This window comes from Myotis brandtii, unplaced genomic scaffold (genome assembly GCF_000412655.1).
Source record: "Myotis brandtii unplaced genomic scaffold, ASM41265v1 scaffold59, whole genome shotgun sequence".
Classification (NCBI taxonomy): domain Eukaryota; kingdom Metazoa; phylum Chordata; class Mammalia; order Chiroptera; family Vespertilionidae; genus Myotis; species Myotis brandtii.
In genome coordinates, this window is record NW_005370223.1 from 5,404,478 (window position 1) to 5,419,298 (window position 14,821).

Sequence of the window (14,821 nt, forward strand, 5' to 3'; positions counted from 1 at the left end):
AGCTGATCGATGTTTCTCTCTCATCGATGTTTCTAACTCTCTATCCCTCTCCCTTCCTCTCTGTAAAAAATCAATAAAATATATTTTAAAAAATAGATTATTGACATCAACAGATTATTAAGGTTCCATCCATATGCTTCTAACAGGAGCCCTGCTGTGGTACCTTCTTTCACATGACTCCCATTCCCAGGGTTATTGCAGACTTTCTTTCTTCCCTTTGCCAAACACTGGCACCTACAAAGTAGATCGATTGGTCGCTAATCCCCAGGTTGAGGAATTCCCACGGAAGACTCCATTGGGTTATTGAAGAGCGGTGAGCTCAGGTTCCTGGCATCGAGTGCGGGCTTTCTCTTTGCGATGACACATTTCCAAGCAGATTCTTGAAACCGGGCCCCTTCTTTTTGTCCAGTGCATTTTCTCTGTTCACAATGAATTCAAGCTTAAGCGAACCTCCGTGTGCTGCACAGGCCTCTCTCCTGTGGCCACAGAGAATTCTTCCTGGAGCACTGAGATGCTCCCTAGTGCTTTGAGGAACAAGTTTCCTTTTTGTGCCTTTTCGCTGGAACACCATACCAATTTCCCCCTCTCTACACTTCACCCCTCCCATGGTTTAGGAACTGCCCAAGAAGGAGACTTCTTTCCATGAACCCCTTTCTAGTCCCTCTGCATCAAGCCTTTTGGGATGCTCTGGAGTCAGTGAAAATGCTCCTCCTCCCTTATACCAGCTCCGCTAACTCATCAAGCAAACAAAGAAATCCACTACTGGCCCATCCCCCTGTCTCTAAGATTTTTAAAAAAATCTATTATAATTCAGTAATATGAAATTTTTTCTCTCCTGGGTTATCCTTTGCTGCCATCTAGCCTAGCACCTCTGCCTGCAGGAGGAGAGCCATTGCCCTCTGGGGTGAGGCCTATCCTGCCCTCCTTCCGTCCTCCGTGTTGAGTTGTAGGAGGGGCTTTGGGGATTGGCTAGTCCAGCCCTCTGCTCTGCAAGATCAGTGGTAAAAGTTCTTCCTGCATTTGGAGGTTTGGGAGAACTCTCAGGCAGGAAGTTGTTGCAATTTTAGAGAGGGCCAAGGACACAGATAAGGCATATATATTTTTTCATTCCTGTTAACAAATTTTTGTGGTAAGATTGGAGGTAGGCATGACTGAGACCTGGATGGGATGGGGTGGGGAGCAGAGAGGCTGAGCGATGTCATGAATCATTTTCCTGTGCATCTCAGATTCTCATTCCACTAAGTATCAACTTTCTACATACCAGGCACTGCGTGATTGGCAAGTGCAAAAGTGGGCTTTGAATTCACATCCCTCTGACTCCAGAGTCCATGCTTTAAGTGTATTTCCATATACTTTTCTTTTATGGTTTTTCCTGCTATGAACAGGGAAGACTATTCCTTACTCTTTTTTTTTTTTCTTCAATAGAGGGTAATCCGCAATCTTTTTAGGCCAAAACATGCTATGATGTTCTTTCTCAAAGAAATCTGTAGGGTACAACGTATGTAGTTCCTGAAAGAAAGAAAACAAACAGCCCCATTTTCTTTAGCAAAGCAGTTCAATCAAGTCACCCGGCTTTTGCCACCCTCTGTCTGTCCCCTGCCCACTAAGATGGCCTTGCTGGCCCAACACCTGTAGCACACAGGCCTCTCCCCATCCATGTCTTTGTTTGCCCTATTACATTACCTGTCGATATCATACTAGTACATGTTATTGACCAGAGTGGATTTGGGGGTGAGGACTATTAGGATTCCTTGCCATCTTCAACTGAGTGTGTGTGTGTGTGTGTGTGTGTGTGTGTTAGCCTAACATTAATGATCTCATTTGCAGAATTACTGCAATTAATACTCTTTGTATTAATTGAATATTAGTGCATGCTTTCTCATATTGATACATACCAGTATTTTTTTCTCCAAACCTTTACACATTTATTCTCCATTTCCCCCACTTATCGCTAGCTCCTTTCTCTAGTGTCCAGATTTTTACTTTTAAGTGATTTCCATATACTTTTCTTTTATGATTTTTCCTGCTATGAACAGGGAAGACTATTCCTTACTCTTTTTTTTTCTTCAATATTATGCAGGAAGCACAGCATAAAAAACTTCAAAGCAAGAACAGTGATTGTTATCAGAGAAAATGAAGGTTGCAGAGGGCACACAATGACTATCTGCTTTATGTTTGCAACTTAAGAAATCCAATAAACAAAACCCACATTCACCAAGCTGGTAAATTGAAAATAAATATTTATATACTAGAGGCCCGGTGCATGAATTTGTGCACGAGTAGGGTCCCTAGGCCTAGCTGGCAATTAGGGCCGATCGGGGCCTTCCCCTGGCTGCCAGCTGCCGGCCAGGGACTTCCTTGATTCTGCACCGCCCCCTGGTGGTCAGCACACATCATAGCAAACAGTCGAACTCCCGAGGGGACAATTTGCATATTTCGCCTTTTAATATATAGGATAAGCAATGTTTATATGCAGATTCCTCTAACTTTGGGTTCCTTTAGATCAGTGGTTCTCAACCTCCTGGCCCTTTAAATACAGTTCCTCATGTTGTGACCCAACCATAAAATTATTTTCGTTGCTACTTCATAACTGTAATGTAGCTACTGTTATGAATCGTAATATAAATATCTGATATACAGGATGGTTTTAGGCGACCCCTGTGAAAGGGTCATTCCACCGCCAAAGGGGTCGCGACCCACAGGTTGAGAACCGCTGCTTTAGATGCTTTCAATGAATTGGATTTACAAAGGAGATTTCATGTAAGTTTTGACATTGTGAGGAAATGCATGGTGAGGGGACACATGCTGATATTACCTCTGGGCCGTATTTTCCTTAAATTTTTGCCTTTTTTTATTGCCTTTGGGTCTGATTTTGCTCTAGTACTGAGGGAGATAGCATAAACCATCCGAGACCCAGTGTAAGGGATGCGAACATGGATGTGCTAAGAGGAGTCAGCTGGAGGAGCAGGAAGATAAAAGTGGATGTTGGGACTAAAACCTCGCTTCTATGGAAGCAAATTCATCTCGAAGGAAGCAAATGAAGTGGACGTGATGCCTTGCAATGCCCGTGGCCGCCTGTCACAGGGCGTTGGATGGGCTCACGTCATGACCTGCTTGGTGCTGTGAGACGGAACTAGCGCTACCATGTAGGATTGCTTACTTTTTCCACATGGCGTCCAGGTTTCTTTCTTTCTTTATTATTATTTTTAAAAAATCTTTATTGTTGAAAGTATTACCTATGTCCCTCTTCTTTCCCTCATTGACCCCTTCTAGTCCATCCCCCACCCCTGGCAGGCTTCCTTTCTTTTCTCACCGAATGGCCAATCCTTTCTCTTCCCAGGGCTGTCTTTTCAAGGTGCAACCAGTGGCCAGCAAGTCAGATGAGCTTTTTGCTCCCTCAGCTGCTAATGAATAGAAAACACAGCCTCTCTGTCCTCATTACCTCAATTTTAGTCACTCAAAAGACGGGAGGGTGGAAATGGCAGTCCTTTGATTATGGCCTATGAAAGGTGGTAAATTGGAGAAAATGTAGGTGTTCTAACCTTCTCATACACCGTGAACTGTTGAGTCTCTCAGGGTGGAAAATAAGGTTATGCTGATTGAAAGGCTGACTTCAAATTCAGTACCAAATCATGGCAGATCCATTAAATTGTTCCAAATGTATTATTTCGTTCCCTCCTTCCTTCTCTCTCTCTCTCTCTCTCTCTCTCTCTCAGCATTGTTGTTTTTTGTTTTGTTTTTTGGTCTAAAATATTTAATCTGTGTTTATTGGGCTCCCACTGTCTGCCAAGCACAATGCCTGAGAAAATGGGTTCTTTAGTCTGGAGAAGATATATGGACGGTTAGAGGATATTACAGGGCATCTTCCATAGTCTCAAGAGTAAAGCAGAGGCTGGGGCAGGCTCCTGGGAGGGGTCTTAAAAGGTCAGGACACACACTGTGAAGCAGGGCAAATGGCATTTTTATGTGTTTGCTGGGGCGTGGTGTAGGTGATGGACGCTTTATAAAGGAAAGGTAAACATTTGCTGGAGTCTTTGGTATTGAACTTAAACAAAGCCATGCCTTTGTTTCAGTTTTATAAGGTAATGGATGGCAGGGAAAGCTATAAAGCTGGAGTTAATTCATATGTGGAAGGAGTAATCTTTGCAAAGCATCTCACTGAAGATATCAACAGCTTGATCTTCTGTTAGAATGTAGAGTACCCGTGGTTTCTGACCTGAATCCTGCGTAGGGCTCTATAACGTACATGCATAAACCGTTGTGTGTGTGTAGAGAATTAGATTACAGACTTGGATTTCATAGACTGGTGTGTGTGTGTGTGTGTGTGTGTGTGTGTGTGTGTGCGCGCACGCGCACGCGCGCACATGCACCATGGTTAATATTTGCTTAGTGATTACCATATACCAGGCATTCTGCCAGGTGCTTTTTATACATTATGCAGCATTTATATTTTTAAGTGGATATAATTTTTCATGGGAATAATGAAGAATGTGAAGCTCAGAGAGGTGAGCAAGCTTACCTGAGGTTGCTGGCTACCGCATAGCATCCGTGGCTGTCGGGGGCACATGCTCTTTCCACACTGCCTTTTGTGTTGGGATGATCTAATAGTAATGTCTTCTGCATTATTTCTGGCAAAAGGGCAACCATTCCTTCAAAGCTTTATGCCTTTGACCTGGGATCAAACCTACAACCTAATTCTGTGCCCTGACTGGGAATGAAATCCAAAACCTTTTGGTGTATGGAACGATGCTCCAACCAATTGAGCCACCAGGCAGGGCAAAAACATGAGCTCATTTTAAAGTGTCACCATACTAAGGTAAGGATAGTTATAGCTATTTAAAAAATGAGGACTAGAAAGATTAAATAACTAGTCCCAGGCGATAGTGCCAGGATTTGCACTGGCTACAGGCCTTCTTTGAGCCCCTTGTACTTTTTATTCTTGCTGTGCTTTCCTCTCATTTTGCCTTCCTGCTTCAGAGAAAACTCTGTCTTTCTTCTTATAAAACTTCACTTGTGAGTTGATCTCATTTGATCCCTGCCTCTGAAGCTCTGAGCTCCCATAACTCCTCCTATGTGCAGCCTCTTACATTCGTCCTCTCTCATTGGTTGAGTACCTCTTCCATCTGTGAAGAACACCTCTGCCGGGCCCTGCTGCCCACTGTCCGTGCTCCTGTCCATCCCTCCTTCCTCTGCCAACTTCCCAGCTGAGATGCTTCCTCTCCATCCTCATGTCCTGGCTCACTTGCCCCAGAAATCTAGTTTCCCATCTTTCCCTCCATTAGTCTGGCCTTGGGAAGGGCACAGAGCCTTTTTACTTCTGAACTTGGTGGCCTTTTCTCAGCCCGCACTCTCCTGGTCCTCTGTAACTTGGATGTCGGATACTGTGGCCATAGTTCTTGGCTTCACTGATACACACCCAACCTCATCAAATGTCCATTATTTGACAACCGTGATACAAGTATTTTGGTTGGCCTCTTCCCTTGCCAGCCTATTTCAGGCTGCTCTTAACTTCCCCAACACAAACCCCCCCTCTCCCATGAGGCTGTCTCCTTATTCCAGCTCAGGGCTCCTACAGGACATCTCCCCTGGCTGACTCGTTGAGCTTTCTCCTTTTCATCATGTGCTTACAGCATGTATAGTGAGTATATACATTATTCAACAGTGAAAACTGTATATCCCTCCTTTTCTTTAAGGATAGGGCCCTACCATAGACTTCTGTATCTCCCATAGCATCTCTGTCTATAGTATCTTCCATAGTGTGTGTGTGTGTGTGTGTGTGTGTGTATTTGGTGCTCAATTTAGGTTTGTTGATATACAGACAGGTAATATTTTTTGAGTATAAATCTGGTCAGCACTGCTAACCCTGCTTATTATCTTGACAAATACAGCTACTCCAAGCAATCTCAACTCCTAAGAGGTTTTGCTTAGGAAAGCAAGAGCATAGATAAAGAGGGAAATGCGTATTTAGAAAAGTAATGTTATCTTACCTCATTGGACAAATATTTGTTGAGTATCTACTGTGGGCCTGGTACTGGGACTAGATTGAGTTTGGGGTAGACAAGGGCCCTCTTCTTATGGGCTATAGCCTCGTGGAGCAGACAGATAATTAAGCACTAAACAGATAAACAACAAGCTAAATCCAAATAGTGTTAAGTGCTATGAAGGAAATAGAAAAGAGCAGGTTGACAGAGTATGCTACTGGTCGTGGGCGGATGGGAGGAGGAGGCAGAAGACAACTCCAGCTAGGGCGGTCAAGGAAGAGCTGAGATTGGACTGAAATCTGAATGAGGAGGAGTGGCAATGGGATGATATGTGGGGACAGCACTGGAGGCAGAGGGCAGAACAAATGGCAAAGGCTGTCAATTGGGAACACGCTTCGCATGTACTGGAAGTGGAAAAAATTGAGTACTAAAAGAATATAGAAAGCTGGTAGGATATGTGAGTAAGCCAAATGTGCATGTGTGTGTATATACAGAGGTGCCCAAAGGAGAAAATAGAGAAATACACTATCAGGTTTTAAATCATTTCCTAAAAGTGCTATATAAATGGAGGTGTCAGGGAATCTAGGAGTTTCTTAGATCCTCAACAAAATAGCAAGCTCTCTGAGGGCAGGGAATCTAATCTGGCCTGTCATTCTTGTTCCCACTTCCTAGCATAATGTCAGGCCCTTGATAAATAGTTGGTGAATTAATGCAAGAAGAAACGAATGAATGCCCAAGACTGAGATTTCACTTGTTAACATTATCTACCTTTAGTCTGTCTCTCTGTCTTATTTGCCATTGCATCTGCACCCAAATACAATTGTATAAAATAGAAGAAAAATGCTGAAAATGCAAGAAAACCGTCTTGAAGGCCTTTGATAATGCTAAGAACCAAGGAGAAAACAGAGTAGGGAAATTGGCAAGAGCACACTGATGTGTTTATATATTGTTTGTGTTTTAGAGTGGAGATGCTGATTTTATGACCCTGTAATTTGGAGGCTAATGCACGTGCCACTTCTTGGAAAAGAGTCTCAACCTTAGGAAATAAAGAGCTTTCATAGTCTTTGATCAAAGGGGTCTTCCTGAAAATGCAACATACACTTGTTTAAAGAGAAAAATACTTTCCATCAACTCATGGATGTTATGATATTTGAAATTTCAAATTGCTTTGTAAATCAAAGATCAGCCCATTTCTTTTAATGGCAAGCTCTCAGAAAAATCTTGGGTGTTAATAATCAACTTAATGTAGCCATTCTAAAGCCCATCATTGATCTGTGTTTGTTTTAATAAATCTTACTACATGTAGTGCACAACCGAGAGGTATTACAACCTGGGCAAAGACGCTTACCTTGTGTAGAAATCACCAAATGGGAATTGTAATACTTAATGTAGCCATTCTAAAGCCCATCATTGACCTGTGTTTATTTTAATAAATCTTACTATATGTAGTGCACAACCGAGAGGTATTAGAACCTGGGCAAAGACACTTACCTTGTGTAGAAATCACCAAATGGGAATTGTAATTCACGTGTAAAAACGATTTTATTTTTAAAATGTCAGTTGTCATGAGACTGCCCCTATTTCTGGAAAGGTCTTGGTACATTTTGAAACAACTTTTCTACCTGACTCAATCCTTGATCCAGTGACAAAATTAAAATTGCATCTGTTATCTGCTCGCATACACCTGTTTTCATGAATATTTTTCTAAAAAATACGTACTGTCAGAATTATAGGAGAACAAATAAGGGAGGTTTTGAAAATATTGTATGAACATACATAACATTCATAACTCTCGGGTGACAGACCAATTGTTCATGGCATTTATATGCTCTTTACATAATCAGGGCTTCTATGAAGCTAAACAGAATTTTCTGTGCTTGACATTTGGATGAACATTTGGTGGGGGAAAGCATACCTTTCGCCAAGTTTCTGTAATACACATTTACAAACAGTGCTTTGTAGGTAAACTTCCAAGAAATTTGATCTCACATTTGCCTGCTGTGCCTGGAGCTGGGACATGGTTGGGTTTGCAAGATGAAACAAATGAATGCTTATCAGTTCCCCAGCCAAGGTTTTAGTTAATGTGCTGCCGTGCCTTCCCACCCCCACCCCCTGCCCCAACTGCAGTTAAAGTTCAACTATTTGGGTTTTGAGTGCACCACAGCGAGACTACGATTGATACCATCGGGTACTGAAACTGCTTTGCTGTTGGGTCAGGCAGCCAGGCAAGAGGAAAACGGTGCCAACCCTGTTATATATCCCTGCCTCTAAGGATGACTCTGGGAGGCCCACACCATTTAGCAAAGGAGACCGATTCTTGTGTTGTTTACTTTTTATAGAATCAGGATGGCATGAATCAAAGCGAGCCCATTGGACCTTCTACTCAGGACCTCTCGCTATTAAGGGGACCTAGTCTAAGTGTCTCCCGGTAAAGTCTAGTGTCTTATAGCTCATTTGACCTTTAAAGACCTTCTCTGCTGTGTGGCTGATTGTTATTGCTCCTCCAAGAAGGGTTTAGTCTATTTGTTGTAGTGTGTTGCCAGTAAGCATCTGTTATTTCAGCGGCTCCGTCCTGCCCGAGGCCTTTGTAAGTATACACATTCCATCAGCCCAGCTCTCTTAGTTGAGAGGTGGAGCTGACAAGGCCACAATTAATAGTGTTTCCTGCCTGTTGAGTGATATATGGATAAATCAGTGAGCCAACCGTGAGTCCAAATAGCTTAGGAAATATTCATCACAACACCTTTCTCCTCTGGCTTCTGCAATACAAGGCAGGCTTTCTGAGGAGTGGAACAATAGCCAGTGTGGATCGAGGCCCCTGTAGATTACAACACCAGCTGGGGGATTTGTATATGAAATGCGTGACCAAAGTTAGGGACAACTGCATTGCTCACTAGAGTGATCATTTGATTTGCTGACATACAGTTATGTTTACACATTCGGGCCAAGATAATCCCATTGCCAGTAATAATAGTTTAAAAAAAGGCAAGTGTTCCTAGGAAAGTATGCTTTTATTTTTTGACCTAAAGATCAGCATGTGATGAAGTTATAATCTCTGGAGCACCATCATGTCCCTCTCTCCATCTAGCCTCTGACTTCTCTGTTTGCCCGGATCGTAATCAGTGCATTTGTGCTGGTACTTCGCACAGTCTCAGGGACATGGTAGGTATTTAAAAATAATTTTGTGCCATAAGTGAATGTTCTTCTGCAGTTAGGGCATCTCCAGGAGTAATAGAGAGACGTTTCTGTCTACTTTCGCCAGGGACGTTCAGTAGGAGAATCAGGCATGGCACACATACTCTTCTTCTCAGTCCCCTGAATCACTTGACATCTGCATTCTTAATCACTGGTTTTCTCTACCATTCCCAAATAAACAAGCATTTGTGGAATTCCTGGTCTTATCCCAGTGCTGTGTGGGTTTTGTATTTTACTCGTGTCCTCAGGTTCAGTGTTCTGTCCTGTGTTCTCAGAGTCTCTTTGGAGTGCCTTGACCACCCTTTGTGGTCATAGCTGGATTCCTCACCTGTCTTCCCTTTGGACTGTCAGCTCCGTGAGGCAGGAGTCTGGATTTCTTCTCTATCCGCAGTGTCTAACATTGTGTTTGACCCACTGTGGGTGTGTGTTGATGTTTATAGGATAAATGAATGAGTGAACCAATAAAGGAATGAATGAATGAAATGAAATGAATGGTTAGGTCATCTCTAGGCACTTGTTTTCAGATTGGCTAGAAGAGTGAGAGCCTGTGGCACAAGGCACAAGGTTGTTGTAATTAGCATGTTATTAAGACCTGTCATCTGGCCTTGCCTGCTATTGGTGTGTGGTGCCTTGCTAGTGTGTTTCTTATTGCCAAGTAAGGAGCTTAAAAATAAAATGAAAAATGATCCTTACATAGGCATAGCACTAAAATTTAGATATCTGGTTGTATAAGTTTCCCAAAGCCTACACGCATTGAGCTTGAAATTAATTACATCAGACCTGGTAGTTAAATCAAAAATTTGAATGGCTTTTAAAATGCAGTTTGGGTCAGATAATACATTTGATGAAATGGCTTTCAGAATAAATAAATGTATAACTTTAAAACAATGAGTGATTTAAAGTTTTATGTTAAGTAAAAATAATACAGGTGGTATTAAATGAAAAACAGTACCAAGAGTATAATACAGCATACCCAGTTTTTCCCAGAGACAACTCTTAATATTTATATAGTTACCACATAAATCTAGGTACTGTACTCATACCTCTATTCTATGATAAATAAACTTTAAAAATGATATGTATTGAAATCTACCTACACTCCTCCCTCTATTCCTCCCAATATTTTATAATAAAGTTATATTTTTAGTTCTTCTGTTGGTCAGTACTGTACTCTAAGAATTTACTTGAGTTTCCTTTTCTTTTTTTTTTTAATTTACGTAATTTCTGTTGTGTCTCTTGATGCCCCGTGTTGTAAACTGAGGATGCTGGTGCCTTTATTACATTTCTTTCTTCCTGTTTCTTGTCTTATCTTGTCCAGCTCCTCTTTTATTTTTTCACTTCTTCTATAATAGTATTTACATCTGATTTAAAAGGAAAATTGAAAACTGAAGACATTGAGGGACTTGCCTGAGGTCTCCTAGCTGGTTAGAGCTGGGATTAAAACTTGGGGCGTTGACTCCCAATCTAGTGGATTTTCTACAGATAAGCTCATCAAATGTTTATTGACTGCCCACTCTCCTCCATGAACTATATTAGGTACTAGTAATACAAAAATAATAAGAAATGGTCTCAAATCCTATACTTAAAAGTCAAGTAGGAAGGCTAGATATATAAACAAATAACTATGTTTCAGTATAATAATGCTCCAGGGAAGCTGTTATCTAGTTTGGGTTTGGGTTGTGTGTTTTTTATTCCACTGATCAGACATTAGAGAAATTGATATAACTATTGGAAGTCACAGCTTTAACATGTTAAGGAAGTAATGTTTTACCCAGCTAACATATGCACGTTTGAAAAATAAGTAAGATTTTGCTGATATACTCTACGGAAAGTAATTTTATGGTCTGTTTTAGATTAAATATGAAATCAAAAACTTTTATATATTTATAAATTATGCACTCTATCATGTTTTATATGCTCAACCTGTTCTTATGTCAGACTATCCAACTATTCTTCAGTTATCCTTATATATGCACTTAGTATTTTGATTTCCAGCCTAAGACTTACATATTTTTTTAATAGACCTTTCTTATGGTGATTTATGAACTTTTTTTTTTCTTTCTTCCTCCCTTAGATCTTCATCACTGTGAATTGCCTGAGTACAGATTTCTCTTCCCAAAAAGGGGTGAAAGGACTTCCTTTGATGATTCAGATTGATACATACAGTTATAATAATCGTAGTAATAAACCCATTCATAGAGCTTATTGCCAGATCAAGGTCTTCTGCGACAAAGTGAGTAAAGATGACAGTTTGTCGTAAAGGTATCTTTGTTATTAGATATTACTTTTAATGACATTTCCCCCTTGTCACCTTCTCTTGTCTAGTGGTGTCAGAATAATCACCTTATCAATCATAGTGGGAGTGGTAATCTTTCATTCTCAATTCCTATTAGCTATCTAGGGAGTCGTCAATCAACTCTATTTTTAGTCAGTCGTTTTTACCACTTATTTAACGACTAATTGACACTATTGTGCTGAGTCTGATTCACTTATCATAGATTAGTAGTTTTTACTGGATGTAGGTCCTGTCTTAGAACATATCAATGTAACCTTTGTCATTCTTTGGGGTTAGTGAAGTCTCATTTAGAGGTTTTTGGAATGGAGATGGCTTCTATAAAATAAGTTCATTAGTAAACATGCACTCAGGAGGAGATATCGTTTTTGAATCTCCCTGAATCCCATAAGAGACAAAGCAATTAGAATAGCTAAGATTAAAATCCCGTGGTTATGTGACAAGAGGTCTTTACGCATCCCAAATATGAGTGGCATGAACAATTTCAAGACTTGTGTGATATCAGCATCCGCAGGGAAAGCAAAGGGGCCACTTGATTGTCAAAGACCAGGACACCTACGGAAGTGACCCAAGGTACTCGCTGGAGAGTGAGGTGGGCCGTCTGAGGTCTACCGTGCCATTAAAATGTCGGAAAGTCCTGGTTTACCAGTGATAGAGTGTACGGAGAAGTGGGTTTCTGGGAGCAGAGAGCGGAGATAGTCACAAGAAGAGAGGAGGAAACACATGAACTAGAACTGCACTGGGTTTGCGGGCAGGCAGCACAGTGGTAAATATAAAAAATCTAGTGGCAATATCTAAAATATCTAATAGCCTTTCAGGTCGTGACGATTTCAGTGAGTGCCAATCATCCAGCCGTCAGAGCAGCAGGACACTCCCACGGACAGTGAGTTGCCTCCATGACACAGAGGCCAGTGAAGTAATAGACACGGTTGTGTCGATGAGAAAAACCCCCTAACATACCAAAGAAAAATAGACAAAGGTCATGATATAGGCAATTCACAAAAACACACACAAATGCTTTGAATGAAAACAAGGAGATGTATTTTTTTGCTTATCACATTGGCTTTTAAAAAAGCAGATTCCCAATTCTAGCCAAAGTAAGGCCATGACACAATTGGAATTTGTGGTCAATGAAGGTATCATAAAGGAGTAGCTTTGGAGCTAATGCTTACATGGCACTTACTCTATGCCACGTGAGTTCTGAGAGTTTTATGTACATAAGATTTAAAATGTTAAAGTTATTATATTTTAACCAGATATTTTAAATATTGTATTTTATGTTAAAAAAACTTACTATTCATTCTTATAAAAATATAATTATTTTACAGTGCTTTACTTTTAGGTTTTGAGTTGTCATTGATATACATAAATCACAGAAATTTATAGCAAGAGGAGACTAAAAATATAGAAATATTTGCTTAGGGTCTCTTCAAGATATATCAAGGTTTTGTAGAGTTTTGATGTTTAGATAACATAATATTTTCAGAATATTATAAAGTTAATTAACTGTTAAATGCACAGACATCACTTTTTGTATTTGAATCATTGTAGATTAAGGATTCAACACTTTATATTGCAAATATTTTCACCAATTTGTCCCTTGGCTTTAAAATAATCTATTTTTGCATAATAGTAGGATAATTTTAATACTACCAAATCTGTCTTTTGTGTGTGATGATTTGGGGGTCAGTTTCTAAAAGATTAGAGGATGCTGGCCAGTTCACGCTTCAGTGCTCCTTGAATATGCTGCCACATAGGGGAGGGACTGTAAATGCGAAACTGAAATGTAGTTTAGTATGAGGATGTCTATCTGGTTTTCACCTGTTTAGAGTATCATGAAAACATGAGTGCAGATGAATTCTTCTGCATCAAAAAATGGAGAGAGAGAAAGGAAAAGGAAACTTGAAACATCTGTATTTGGGGTTGAGAAGTGGAAACTGAGTTAGCAAAGCTGACATAGAAAATTGAAAGAGAGGAGAGGATGATCAGGAAATCCTCAAAAGCCAAGAAGGAAAGAGATAGAAGGTGATTTGGAAGAGAAGCCAATGAAAAAATCAGGTTACAAGGAACAGAGGAGCAAAAGGAAGAGAATAAACCAAACTTTAAAAAAATTGATCGGGGAGAGAGAGAGAGAGAGAGACAGAGACAGAGAGACAGAGAGACAGAGAGACAGAGACAGAGACTTCGATGTGAGAAACATTGGTTGTCCAGACTGGGGATCGAACCTGCAACCTGACCAGGATTTGAACCTACCACCTTTTGGTGTATGGGATGATGCTCCAATCAATTAAGCCATACTAGCCAGGGCTAGACCAAACTTTTTTCTATTTGGTTGAATGAGCACATCTCCAAGACCATATGAACATATCAAAACAAAACATAAAATTGTATTGTATGTACAAAGTAATCTTATAGCCTGTCTAGTTTCCTTATGCCCTCCCCCATTTCCATTACTGTATGATTATAAAAAGCATAATCACATACACTTCCATTGCTGTATGATCACAGCAAGCAAAGGGAAAATTTTATAGGGAGTTCACACTCAACTTTAATGCCCTCTCTGTGTCTAGGAATGAAGGTAATGGGCCAAGGCTTCATCTTAGGACATTTATTATGATCAGTAAGTTACTTAAGTGACTTCACTGGGACAGGGAACAGGGTCTGGTCTTTCTGTAGGGATTCAAAGCTGAAGTTGTGTAGATAGTCAAAATACCAAAAAAGGGAGAAATCTAGGAGAAGTGAGATCTCTCAGCCTTCAGAACCGAGCGTGACCTCACTGGAGGGATGGACACGGGACTGCCTGCTCTCCTTCTTCCCTTGTTTTGTCTCTTGTCCCTATGATTTGCATGCAGTATCATGATAGATGTGTTTTTGTGTGCTGTGATAACATGCCTGGCATTGTCTGTATTTGTCTTCCCCTCTCAGGGAGCAGAAAGAAAAATCCGAGACGAAGAGAGGAAGCAGAACAGGAAGAAGGGGAAAGGCCAGGCCTCCCAAACCCAGTGCAACAATTGTGAGTGTCATTGAAAAGGGATGGGTCCACTAAGGAGCAGGTGGAAAGAAGTGGGCTGCAGGCGAAACTACAGACATGCAAGGGATTACTTGCTTTCCCTAGAGTCAATTGTCCCTGCGAAAAGCAAATAGAATCAATGATCACAGAGTGTTTGCGCTAGGAGGGACTTTGTAATATCATTGAGACCAACACTTTCCATTTACAGACAAGAAATCTTAGGACACAGAGAGGGATGGGGAGCTGGGTGAAAAAGGAAAAGGGATTAAATAAACAAGCAAACAAATAAAAAACTCATAGACATAGACAACAGTATGGTGATTACTAGAGGGAAAGGGGGAT

General features: G+C 40.7%; 1 protein-coding gene across 4 annotated transcripts in view; it reads left to right on the plus strand.

Moving 5' to 3' along the window:
• The window catches only part of GRHL2 (grainyhead-like transcription factor 2), a 124,463-nt gene that overhangs the window by 84,363 nt on the left and 25,279 nt on the right, over positions 1–14,821 (plus strand). For all 4 annotated transcript variants that reach the window (XM_005879276.2, XM_005879277.2, XM_014550261.1 and 1 more), the window contains exons 9-10: positions 11,251–11,409; positions 14,395–14,482. In XM_005879276.2, coding sequence (XP_005879338.1) covers positions 11,251–11,409; positions 14,395–14,482 — 247 coding nt within the window. The remainder of the gene's footprint in view (positions 1–11,250; positions 11,410–14,394; positions 14,483–14,821) is intronic.